We start from the raw sequence: 12,426 nt of genomic DNA, 5'->3' as shown, positions 1-12,426 counted from the left end.
TAGTTCCTCTCCTTTCTTCCATTCCTTTCTTTAAAAAAAAATCAATTTTCTACCTTTATGTAGCTTTCTCTCCTAATTTATTATAATGCTAGATTTAAGTGCATTTAAATTATAGCACATTGCTCATTTACATCTTTAATTCACTCAAAATTTATTTTTGAGTATAGTCTGACACAGGATCTAAAATTTTTTTTTTGCAGGCAGTTGAGCAGAGCACTGTTTCTTGAATATATCATTGTGTTCTTGTTGATTTGTAATGATAATAGTAATAATTATTGAGAGCTTAGTATTGGCAAGGCAGTGTTTTGAGAGCTTTGTATTTAAATTCCTAGTTGTGTTTCTTTCCTTTTTTTTTTTTTAAGTTTGTTTGTTTATTTAAGTAATCTCTGCACCCAACCTGAGTTTCAAACTAACAACCCTGGGATCAAGAGTTGCATGGTCTTCTGACTGAGCCATCCAGGCACCCTCTGGTTGTTTCTTGAACAAAATTTTCCACGTGTTTAGACATTTTAAATGAACATTAACTATTGTTCCTCCATTCGTTAAGCCGTTAAAAAAAATACAAAATAACTTGCTTTTCCACTTGAGTCCCGATTTTTTTTCTCTCTCTAGTAGTTGAGGATCTCTCATAAAAACAAGTGCCCTGCCTTCTACTTTTAAGACTGGTGGAGGAGTTATGGAGACCAAGAAATTCTACCTTTCCATTTCTCATCAAGGATGTTACTTATAGGTGTCTTTCAGGTTGCAGAAAAGATGGAAAAAAGGACATGTGCACTCTGCCCCAAAGACTCCGAGTATAGTGTCCTATACATTGCAAAAAAAGAGACTATAGCTGCTCATGAAAATTGTTTGGTAAGTTACTTGAAAACACATGAGTCCTTTTAGGGAAGGACGTACCAATATAGATAATGTACTTTGGAGGCAAAGAATGATGAGTTGGCCATGGTTTGGGCTTTTAAGTGGGGATTTGGGGAGCAAATTTCCTAACTTTTTAAACTGTTTCAGATCTTACCACCTTATGATTACATTTTAGCTGTATTTGTACCTGATCGAACACAATTATGATAAGCTTCTTTGAAGATATTTTAATGAGATATTTCAAATATAATAGATACCCATAGACATTTCACCCAGATTTGAAAAATCATACTGTATTTGCTTTAGCTTGGATTTTTTTTTTTTTAAGAAATAAAACATAGTTAAGGACTCTCTAATTCTCTCTCTTCCCCTCCCACCATCCCTCTTGAGATATAATTGCCATCACAGATTTGGTTTTCACCATGTATATTTAAGTGCTTATAACAAGATATGATGAGGTTTTACATGTTCTTGGACTTTGTAGAATTTCAGCCAGCTTCTGTGAACTATTGAGATTTATCCATGTGAGAAATTTCACTCTTAAGTCTTTAATTTTAAATGTTAGAGAATTCTTTTGTGACTGCCACTATTAAACTATTCTCATGTGAATGAGCATTTAGGTTTTTCCACTTTTTTTCATATAACTAACCAGCTGTCATGAACATCCTTTTATAATAAGTCCCCTAAATCACGGGAGAATTTCTCTGGTGTAGGGCACAGAGCAAAAACCAGAAATGGTGGACACAGAGGGTGCATTTTGCACCTCACTACATGCACCAAATTGCTTTCCAAAAGGATGACACCAAATTCATTTCTCGTCTTCCTTGCCATACATGATATTATGAAATTTTAATTTTTTCCCTCTCTGATGGGTGTGAAATGGTCTCTTGTTTTCATTTGCAGTTTCTAGATTTGGCTATGCTTGTGCACAGATCTTTTTGTCACTTCTGTGACTTGTGTTCCTGGACCACATTTTGTCTTTGGGATATTGATTTTGTTTAAGTGTATTTTTATATGTATATAAATAGATGCTGGTGCATTATTATATATGTTAGCTTTTAATTTATGGTGTTTCCTTTCAGAGCCTTATAATGTATCCTTGTTAAATATATCATTGTTTTCCTTTATAATTTGTAGGAGTTCTTCACTAAGAAATTCTTTTCTTTACTAAGATTCCCGCCCCCCCCCCAATTTTAAATTTTGTCTTTTTTCATCTAGTTTCTTAATCCAACTGGAATTTATTTGGACTACTGTGTAAAGTAGGGATCTCCTCTTTTGTCATATGATTAACCCCTTTTCCCAGCATTATTTGACTAATCTGTTCTTTTGTCATTGATTTTAGTGATAATAATGATAACTCTTATCATTCAGTGTTCACCAGGTGTAAGGTAATATTCTGGAAGCTTAACCTGTATTAAACTATTAATCCTTACAACAACCCCAAGAGGTAGGTATCATTATTATGCCCAAACTAAAGATGAGACATCTGAGGCACAGAGAGTTTAAGTCACTTGCCCAAGGTCATGCAGCTGTAAGTGACTGAGCCAGGATTCTTACCCGGGCTGTCTACTTCTAGAACCCCCACTTTTATCCAGTGTGCTAACGATATAATATATGTGCACATATCTGTTTCTGGCTCTTTAGTCTGTTCCATTGGTCACTTTGCCTATCCCTCAGCTGGTACAACATTGTCTTAATTACTATAATTTTATGATAAGCCATGGCTCTTTTTTAGTGCTTTGAATTTTGGGGTCAGTTTATGAGTTTCACACAAATTCCTTTTGGAATTTTAACTGGAATTCCATTGAATTTGGGAAAAATTATATGAGTGTTTCTATCCATCAACAGAGTATCTCCAACTATTCAGGTCATTTTTTATGAATTTCAGAAATATTCAAACATTTTTTTTTTTTTATGTAGAGGTCTAGAACTTTGGATTAATTTTTTTCCTGGCTTTGGTTTTGTTGTTGTTTGTTTTTTGTTTCATTACCTTTTCCTAACGCTTTTTTTCGTTAAATTGAAGTATAAAAAAAATTGCAGTTGACACACAGTGTTACGTGTTTCAGGTGTAAACATACTGAATAATTCTACTACTCTACATTATGTTGTGCTCACCACAACTGTAGCTACCGTCTGTTACAATGCCATTAGCTACATATATTCCCTAATCTGTGCCTTTCGTCCCTGGGATTTACTCATTCCGTGACTGGAAGACTAGACCTCCCATTCCTCGTCACCCATTTTGCCTGTGCCCTCTCCACCTTCCTCTCTGGCAGCCACCAGTTTATTCTCTCTTTATGGGTCTTTTTCTGATTTTTTGTTTGTTCATTTGTTATTTAGTTTCCACATATCATTGAAATCATATAGTACTTGTCTGTCTCTGTCTGATATTTCACTTAGCATAATGCTCTCCAGGTCCATCCATGTTGTTGAAAATGGCAAGATCTCATTATTTTTTATGGCTAAGTAATATTCCATTACACACACACACACACACACACACACACACACACACAAACACACCACCTTCTTTATACATTCATCTACTTATGGTTGCTTCCATGTATTGGCTCTTATAAATAATGCTGCAGTAAACATGGGGTGAGTATATCTTTTTGAATCAGTGTTTTCATTGTCTTTGGATAAATACCCAGTAGTTGTATTACTGTATCATATGGTATTTCTGTTTTCAGTTGTTTCAGGAACCTTCATACTGTTTTCCATAGTAGCTCTGCAATTTAGATTCCCAACAGTGCATGTGCATTCCTTTGTTCCCACATTCTTGCCATCACTTGTTATTTCTTGTCTTTTTGATACTAGCCATTCTGACAGGTGTGAAGTGATATCTCATTGTGGTTTTGATTTATTTTTCCCTGATGATGAGTGATGTTGAGCATCTTTTCATGTGTCTGTTGGCCATCAGTATGTCTTCTTTGGAAAAATGTCTCTACAGGTCTTCTGCCCATTTTTGATCCGATTATTTGTTTTTTTGGTGTTGAGTTATATGAATTCTTTATCTGTTTGGGATATTAATCCTTTATCAGATATGTCATTTGCAAATATCTTCTCCCATTCAGTAGGTTGCCTTTTCATTTTGTTGACAGTTTCCTGTGCTGTGCAAAAGCATTTTATTTTGGAGTAGTCCCAATAGTTTATTTTTGCTTTTGTTTCCCTTGCCTAAGAAGACATATCTAGAAAGAAGACATATCATGTTACTATGGCTGATGTCTAAGAGATTATTCCCTATGTTTTCTTCTAGAAGTTTTATCGTTTCAAGTCTCACATTTAGGACTTTAATCCATTTTGAGTTCATTTTTGCATATGGTATAAGAAAGTGGTCCAGCTTTATCCTTCTCCATGTAGCTGCCACGTTTTCCCAACACCATTTATTGAAGAGACTGTCTTTTCCCCATTGTATATTCTTATCTCCTTTGTTGAAGATTAGTTGGCCATATAATCATGGGTTTATTTCTGTGGTCTCCTGGTTTATTTCTGTTCCATTGATCTGTATGTCTGTTTTTGTGCTGGTACCATACTGTCTGATTATTATATGTGTCTTTAAGTCTGAGATTGTGCTACCTCCTTCTTCTTTCTCAAGACTGCTTTGGCTATTGGGGTCTTTTGTTGTTCCATACAAATGTTAGTATTATTTGTTGTAGTTCTGTGAAGAATGCTATTGGTATTTTGATAGGGATGGCATCGAATCTATAGATTGCTTTGTGATGGCATTGTGTAATGTTGATCTTCAGTTGAGAGATAGGTTAGATTCTTTTGGTTTCAGGTAACACACAGAAACTTGAGCCAACCTAAACATAAAAGCTGCCTTTCAAATTTTTTTTAAAAGTTTAAATCCAAGTTAGTTAACATATAATGTAATAATGATTTCAGGAATAGAATTTAGTGATTCAACATTTATATATAACACCCAGTGCAGTGCTCATCACAAGTGTCCTCCTTAGTGCCCATCACCCATATAGCCCCTCCCCTACCCAACACCCCTCCAGCAATCCTCAGTTTGTTCTCTGTACTCAGGAGTCTTTTATGGTTTGTCTCCTCTCTTTTTTTATCTTATTTTTGCTTCCCTTCCCCTATGTTTATCTCTTTTGTTTCTTAAATTCCACATATAAGTGAAATCATATGATATTTGTCTTTCTCTGACTTCGCTGCATAATATACACGCTAGTTCCATCCATGTTGTTGCAAATGTCAAGATGATATTCTTTTTTGATTGCCCAGTAATATTCCATATAAAAGTGACTTTTTAATCAGACTTCAGGGGCATTTCTTGGCTCCTGAAGGCAGACACACAAGCATGTCTAAGAAACAGTAGCTAGAAAGCCATCAGGAACCCATGATGTCCTCTCTAGCCCTCATTTTTGTTTTCCTCTTTGCAGACTGGCTTACTCTCTATCATGTGGCTTAGAGTCTATTCCACTCTCTCAGGGTAGGGAATCCAGTTGGCCCAGCTTCAGGTCAGGGCCCTAACCAGGTCCATTTAAACATTGGGGTCAGGGTTATGCAGAATAAAACATGCCTGGGGATCCTTCCAAAGAAAAGCAGGGTGGCTTGTGATCTGCTTATATACCCCAAAGATGGTCACTGTTATACCCCCAATCCATCTTCTACCCTCAGTGAGTACTTTCGATACCATTTTATGACTTGTGGCTCTCAACAGTACTTTGAGCATATTCTGAATTTTTTTTTCCCCAATCTGCAGCTGTATTCTTCAGCACTTGTGGAATGTGAGGATCATGATCCAAGTAATGATGACAGAAGTTTTGATGTGGAGTCGGTAAAGAAAGAAATCCATAGAGGAAGGAGGTTGGTAAGTACAAATGACTTTATTACTCAGACAAAACGAACAGATATTAAAGGGGATGTTTCCAAAAGAAAGTCTACTTGATTGGTAAACCAGGGATAGAGACACATCTTGTAGAGCTGAAAGATGTAGGGTCTTTAGAGTGGGAGAGAACCAAAGCATAAGAGACTCTTAAAAACTGAGAACAAACTGAGGGTTGATGGGGGTGGGAGGGAGGGGAGGGTGGGTGATGGGTATTGAAGAGGGCATCTTTTGGGATGAGCACTGGGTGTTGTATGGAAACCAATTTGACAATAAATTTCATATATTAAAAAAAAAGATGTAGGGTCTGTATTAGAAACTTAGATTTTACTGAACATTTAATATTTTAAAATAAACTACAACATGCTTCATCAGCAAAGTATATAGGAGTTAGAATGCTTTGGGCTGTAAGTAGAAGGAACCCAACTGAAACTGGCTTTAAAAAAAGGATGCTTATTTTCTCACTTAGCCAGAGGGAATGCTGGCTTCAAAGTTGGTTTATTTAGTGGCTTAATGGTGTCGTCAAGACCCCATCATCCTTTCTGTCATCCTGTCCACATCAGTTGGTCCTCTTGTGGTCATAGGGTAGGCCATAGGCAACAACCGAAGGGTCAGGCTTTCTTGTTCCCATCTGGTGAAAGAAAAAGTTCATCCCCAAGTATGGAGTAAAACCCTTCTGAAAATTTAATTAAGCCACACCCATCCTCCTGCACCAGTTGCTGGAGGTGACCATAACTAGGATCTATCCCCTTGGATCTGAGGTCAGCTCCCCCTGGGAAGGTAGAGTGAGGAGTAGTTACCCTCCTGGTTCTGTTACAGCAGACTTCCTCTATGGAAAGCCCTTCACGGCTTAGCAAGCAGTACAGCAGGTGTGAGCACCTAATGCCCACCACTACAGTAAGGTTTGTGATCTGGAACAAACATTTATGTAGTCCTTGCAAGGCTGACACATATATGAAGGCAGTTTCTGCACAGCCTGATGTGCTTTGAGAAGGATCAGCACAGGTCACTCAAGCAAGCAAGAACCTTAGCACAGGTGAGCACCAGGAAGCCTTCCTGGCTGGGGAGGAGTGAGGGTAAGGAAGATGGGGAAGGAGGATGGCATGTTTATAAAACTATAAGTACATGACTGTGTGTGGCATCCTCTCTCCTGACTTTATGGGATTCTGTAAGATACACCAGAATGCAGGAAACCATCCCTTGTCGTAGATAATGAGTCGACCCTGGCTTCTCACTTTGACAACTAAAGCTGCAGTAAACATCTTTGTACACATATCCTGTGTACTTGTTTGAGCGTTGCTGTAGAGCACATTCCTAGAAGTGAAATGGCTGAGTCAAAGAGAATTCTCTCTGATAATCTTGAAACGTGCTAACAAACCGTCCCCCAGAAAGGCTGTACCATTTTATGCTTCTGTGGATGAAACAGCACTTTTCCCAGCCCTTGACAAAATGAGCATCACGAATCTGCTTAATTTTTGCACCTGACAGGAAGTGGTACCTTGCGTTTCCCCTCACTGGTGAGGTTGAACTTTAGTTCTCCTCAGGCACCTCCCACCCGCCCCACCCCCACCCAGCCCCAGCAGTTCTTCCCAGTCCCACAGTCCAGCACTGCTAGCACTCTCCTGCGAACACTCTGGACTCCCTCTCCTCACCCCCCCTCACACACCATTTCCTTACCCACCATCAAAACCCCCACCCCTGGTGAAATGCATCTGTCTGTTGTCTGCTTGTGCTGAAGAGACTGGCACTTGAGCACTTGAACAACCGGACAAAAACCCACAAATGTGTTGACTGATCTTAGATTCACAGCCACAAATCTCAAAAGGAATCTCAGCACTTCACCCTCCACCCTCTACATTTATTGTTTCATTTCCTCTCTTTTTAGAACCTCTCCCCACCCCAACTGCCCATCCCAAAGTTGATGACTATACCTCATTTTTCTTTTTGATAGACCTTTTTGCTTTTAGAGCAGTTTTAGGTTCACAGAACACTTGAGGGAAAAGTACAAAGACTTCCCATAAACCTCCCACTGCTACACACACACACACACAGCCTCCTTTTTATCAACATCCCCCACCAAAGTGGTGCATTGTTACAACCGATGAACCTACATTAGCACATCATCAAAACACCCAAAGTCCATAGTTTACATTAGAGTTCATCTTGGTGGTGTACATATTTTTGTCTGATTTTTACCTAGCAATGGAAGCCATTAGCTAGGAACTCCTGTCCAAACCACTGCCCATCCACCTCTGTCCCCAGACTCTGGGACCTCCCTCTTGTCAAAGCCAACCCTCCACTTAGACTTTGGAGTCATCACCTGCCCCTCCGTAAGGACTAGCTCTTGCATTTCCCTTTACCCCATTCACATCAGTATCCCGGCTTGTACTAGCTTATTTCCTTCAGCATATGTATGTCTGATCAACTGATCATGTCATCTTAAACCCTCCTTTGTACACAAAAAAATCTGGCCAATTACAATGTCACTTTTCTGTCCTTAGCTGACCTTTGAGCAGTATTCATTACACAGTTGACCATGCCCCTGCACCTTGAAGCCCTTTCTTCCTTTGACTTCCTGCACATGCTGTGCTGCTACTTCTCTTACCTTTCTGGCTGCTGCTGCCCAGGCACCATGGCTGTTTTGCCCTCTCTGCTCAACCTCTAAAGTGTGCAGTCCCCGAGGGTTTCCCGGGCTCCTTCCTCCATCTGAACGTCTTTCCTGTGTGACCTCCTCCAGTCCCCATGGCTTCAGAACCGTACTTATGCCAGGGCCTCTGTGCCTCTAGCCCTGACCACCAACCTGACATACCTATGTGAATATTTAATAGCATCTCATATTAAACCGGCCAAAGGACACAATTCCAGCCCCTCCAAACATACACACACTGCATCCACACCCTTTGGGTCCTCACCTCAGTGAACAGCCCACCATTCATCCATCATCATCTTCTCATCAACCTCCCAGCCCAGTGTGGAGCCCGTCAGTGCCACCCGCAGACCCTGCATCCTCCCCTTCTTTCTGTCACTAACCTACCACAGTGAAGTCCCAGATCTCCCTAAACATCACTGATGCTTTTTCTGCACTGTCTCCTGTGCATCCCTGCCCCAGCCCATCCTCCACACAAGCCACAACAGTGTCTTTAAAATACTGATCACTTCATGTTCCCATTGCATGAAGACAAAACCCTAACTCCTTACTCTGGTTTGCATCCCATACATGACCCAACCCCTTGCTCAGCCCTTGGATCTTTGACTCTCAAATCTCTGCTCCAGCAACATTAGCCCATCCCTGTTGTCCTTCTGGTGAGCTTGCCAGTGGGTGGGAAGCACATTCTTGCACCAGAACATAAGGCCTTCTCCCTACAATAGCCTTCTCCTTGCTTTTTTGCCTGCTAGGACCTCTTACTATTATTCAAATCTGAACTTCTATATCACCTCCTCAGAGAGGCCTTTGCTGACCTCCAACCTGAATTAGGGACCCAGCAACTGTGTCGCTTCACCTTATTTTAATTTATACAAAGCATGTGTCACTGTTTTTAGGTTTGCTTTATGTGATCATGGTCTCTCTCCACTAGAATGTTAACTTTACAAGGGTAGATATCTTATCCACTACTGTTTCCCTCTACCTTAGAACAGTGCTGGCCACGTCCCATTTACTCAGCAGTTGTTATGTGAATGAAATTTTATTAACCATTTGTATTTCTTCTGTGATTTGCCCATTCCCATTTTTCTGTGGGTTTATCAGAGTCTTAGCCCTTTTTTAAAAATGTTTATTTTTGAGTGAGAGACAGTGCAAATGTGGGACATGCAGAGAGAGAGGGAGTCCAAGGATCTGAAGCCCACTCCGTGCTGACAGCAGACAGACCGAGGTGGGGCTCAAACCCATGAACCATGAGATCATGATCTGAGCTGAAGTCAGACGCGTAACCACCTAAGCCATCCAGGTGCCCCCAGAGTCTCAACTCTTTATCAAATAAGCAGCAAAACATTTTTTTTCTTTTTTTTATTGGTATAGTTGACATACAATATTGGTTTTAGGTGTAGAACATAGTGATTTGACATTTATATACATTATGAAATGATCATAAGAAGCCTAATTACCATTGATCACCATATTCTAGTATTATTGACTATATTCTCTATGTTCTACATTATATCCCCTGATTTTTTTTAATAACTGGAAGTTTGTACCTCTTAATCTCCTTCACCTATTCACCCACCAGTTTTTTCTTTGTATTTATGAGTCTGTTTCTGTTTTCATACATTTTCTTTCATTTTTTTTCTAATGGTAGCTGTCACCATACAAATAGAAGTTCAAATTTTTTATGTAGTCTGATCTGTCAGTCTTTTTCTCTGTAGCTTCTGAGTTTCCTTCCTTGCTGGGCCTTCCTGACCTTAATACCATACATTTTTTATTAATTTAAAATTTTTTTCTTATAGTTAGAGCCTTAATCCATGTGTAATTTATTTGGTAATATATTGTGAGGTAAGGACGTAACTTTGGTTTTTTTCTACATATAATGCCAGATAGCCCTCCAAATTAAATGATCATCCTTTTGTGCTCTGATTTGGAATCCCACCTTTAGCATAATCTAACTTCTTACCCATATTTGAATTTTGTTCGTATGGTTGCTTGTGCTGACTTTGGGATGTGTGAGCTATCTCCTGTTTTGCAAGGTGGTTTCATTGTGCTTCCCTTTCATTCAGAACAGAGCGTGATAAGCTTTGGGCATGCCTTGGACTCCCCTAAACCAGTTAGACTTCCTTGGCCACAGACTGTCCTCCTAGCCATCTCTGCATCACCTTCATATATAAAATTCAAGATCAGTTGGCTAATATATAAAAGCAAGAGATCAAATAAATTGAACTTAGAAAAAAATTTACCACTCAGGGCTTTGTTTTGTTTTTTAATTTAAAATTTTCGGCCCTACTACATAGACTCCAGAGATGTTTCACTTACTTTATGTCACATTGTCCTCAGTAGAAACTCTGTAAGACAGTGTTATGCCCAGGGAAGGACCTGGGTCTAAGAGAGGGGAGACCGGTGGCTTACACAGTCCTTGGGGGCACTGCCAGGAGCCACCGTCGTCATAGGCCCCAGTGTCCTTAACAGGACCCCTTGCCCAGAACAGGACAAATTTCTTTTTAGAAATCTCTAAGTCCTTGGGGGCACCTGGGTGGCTCAGTCAGTTAAGCATTCGACTCTTGATTTCAGGTCAGGTCATGATCTCACAGTTCATGAATTGGAGCCACGCATCAGGCTCTATACTGGTAGAGCCTACATGGGATTCTCTGTCTCCCCTCTTGCTGCCCCTCCCCCGCTCACTCTGTCTCTCCAAAATAAATGAGTAAACTAAAAAAAATTTTTTTTTTGGTGGGGGGGGGGGGAAATAAAAAGGGTTTTCTGCTTTTAGTCAAATTATTACAGGCCAGTACAAACCAAACACTTTACCTAGCAGAGGTTTTGCTGAAATTTCAAAATGAGCAGCCAGCTGTAAATACCTAACATTTGTGGATGAGGACATTAGGGCTGCTGACTTTAAGAATAAGATTTAATGACACCTTTAACTTTAAATTTAAAAAAAGATTATGAAAAACAGGTGCTTACTCAGTAAAATCTGTTCTTTTATAGACGTGCGCATTCTGTAACAAAAGAGGAGCCACCGTGGGATGTGATATAAAAGCCTGTCTCAAGAGTTACCACTTTTTCTGTGCCAAGAATGCCCACGCAGTTCTACAAACCGATAGATCTCGAGGAATTTATAAGTATTTAATCAAACAATTTTAAAACTACATTTGGGGGGATGGAATAAGGAGTGGTTAGATTAAGACAAACAGATTTTCAAAGATAATTTCATGCAAATGGTTTCCAAGTAAGAACATGGTTTGGGGGATGCTCAGTTGGGAACCTGACTTCACGATACCTTCCCTAAATCTAATAGAAAATAAGCTGGGTCGGTTTTGATTTTATTCTTCCTACATCCTTTCCTTCCTGGTAAAAAGTGCTGGTTGCCATAGTGGCTTGAGTGACCTAATGGGTGGCCACAGGACCAGTTGACTATTGCCCTCTTCTCCTAACAGGAGCCTTACTTGTTGGCCACAAGTCCATGGTTTATCCATCTTGTCTGCTGAATGCTTTTTTCCCACCACTCTCACTGCCATCTTACATATAAACAGCTTTTAAAAATGATAAACTATGCAGCAAATACAGTAATCAGTCATTGAGTCCTTGAAGAAATTAATTCTATTTGAATTGTCTTTGGCTGTTAAATCTTGCTTCTCTTCTTTCAGTGATTCTTTAATGGTAATTTGGACCCAGTATGGCATGTTTCAAGTCCAATAGAATTGTATTTGTTTTATCAATGAAGAAACTTGATCTTCCTTCTGATGAAAGATGGCAGTTCAGTTTTATAAGACAATTTAGTCAGATGGAATTGGTAAGCCAGTTGTTAACTGAACTGATTCAATTGATTACCCTTTTTTGGTATGTAGATGCAGTCTAAAACATGACATATAAAGTTAAGAAAATATCTAGAAGAAGTTTTGACTTTTTTTAAAGTTATGGAATGGAATAAAAAAGAAAATGATGGCTTGAAGAGCCAGACAGACACTTCTCACTTCCTTAGGGCCTGTGCATACATTCTGATTAAATATTTTAAATTTCAGTGGAGTATATATTTTTATTCATAATATTCTGAATGAGAGCACTATGTTTTTAATATGATTTT

At 39.3% G+C, this 12,426-nt stretch overlaps 1 protein-coding gene across 2 annotated transcripts in view; it reads left to right on the top strand.

Moving 5' to 3' along the window:
- The window catches only part of SETDB2 (SET domain bifurcated histone lysine methyltransferase 2), a 90,794-nt gene that overhangs the window by 67,738 nt on the left and 10,630 nt on the right, over positions 1-12,426 (top strand). For both annotated transcript variants that reach the window (XM_047865158.1, XM_047865148.1), the window contains 3 exons: positions 731-852; positions 5,576-5,683; positions 11,331-11,464. In XM_047865158.1, the coding sequence (XP_047721114.1) occupies positions 731-852; positions 5,576-5,683; positions 11,331-11,464 (364 nt within the window). The remainder of the gene's footprint in view (positions 1-730; positions 853-5,575; positions 5,684-11,330; positions 11,465-12,426) is intronic.

Source organism: Prionailurus viverrinus, chromosome A1, assembly GCF_022837055.1.
Source record: "Prionailurus viverrinus isolate Anna chromosome A1, UM_Priviv_1.0, whole genome shotgun sequence".
NCBI lineage: Eukaryota > Metazoa > Chordata > Mammalia > Carnivora > Felidae > Prionailurus > Prionailurus viverrinus.
Note: the sequence above shows the minus strand (reverse complement) of the source record. Positions and strands in the feature narration are given on the sequence as shown.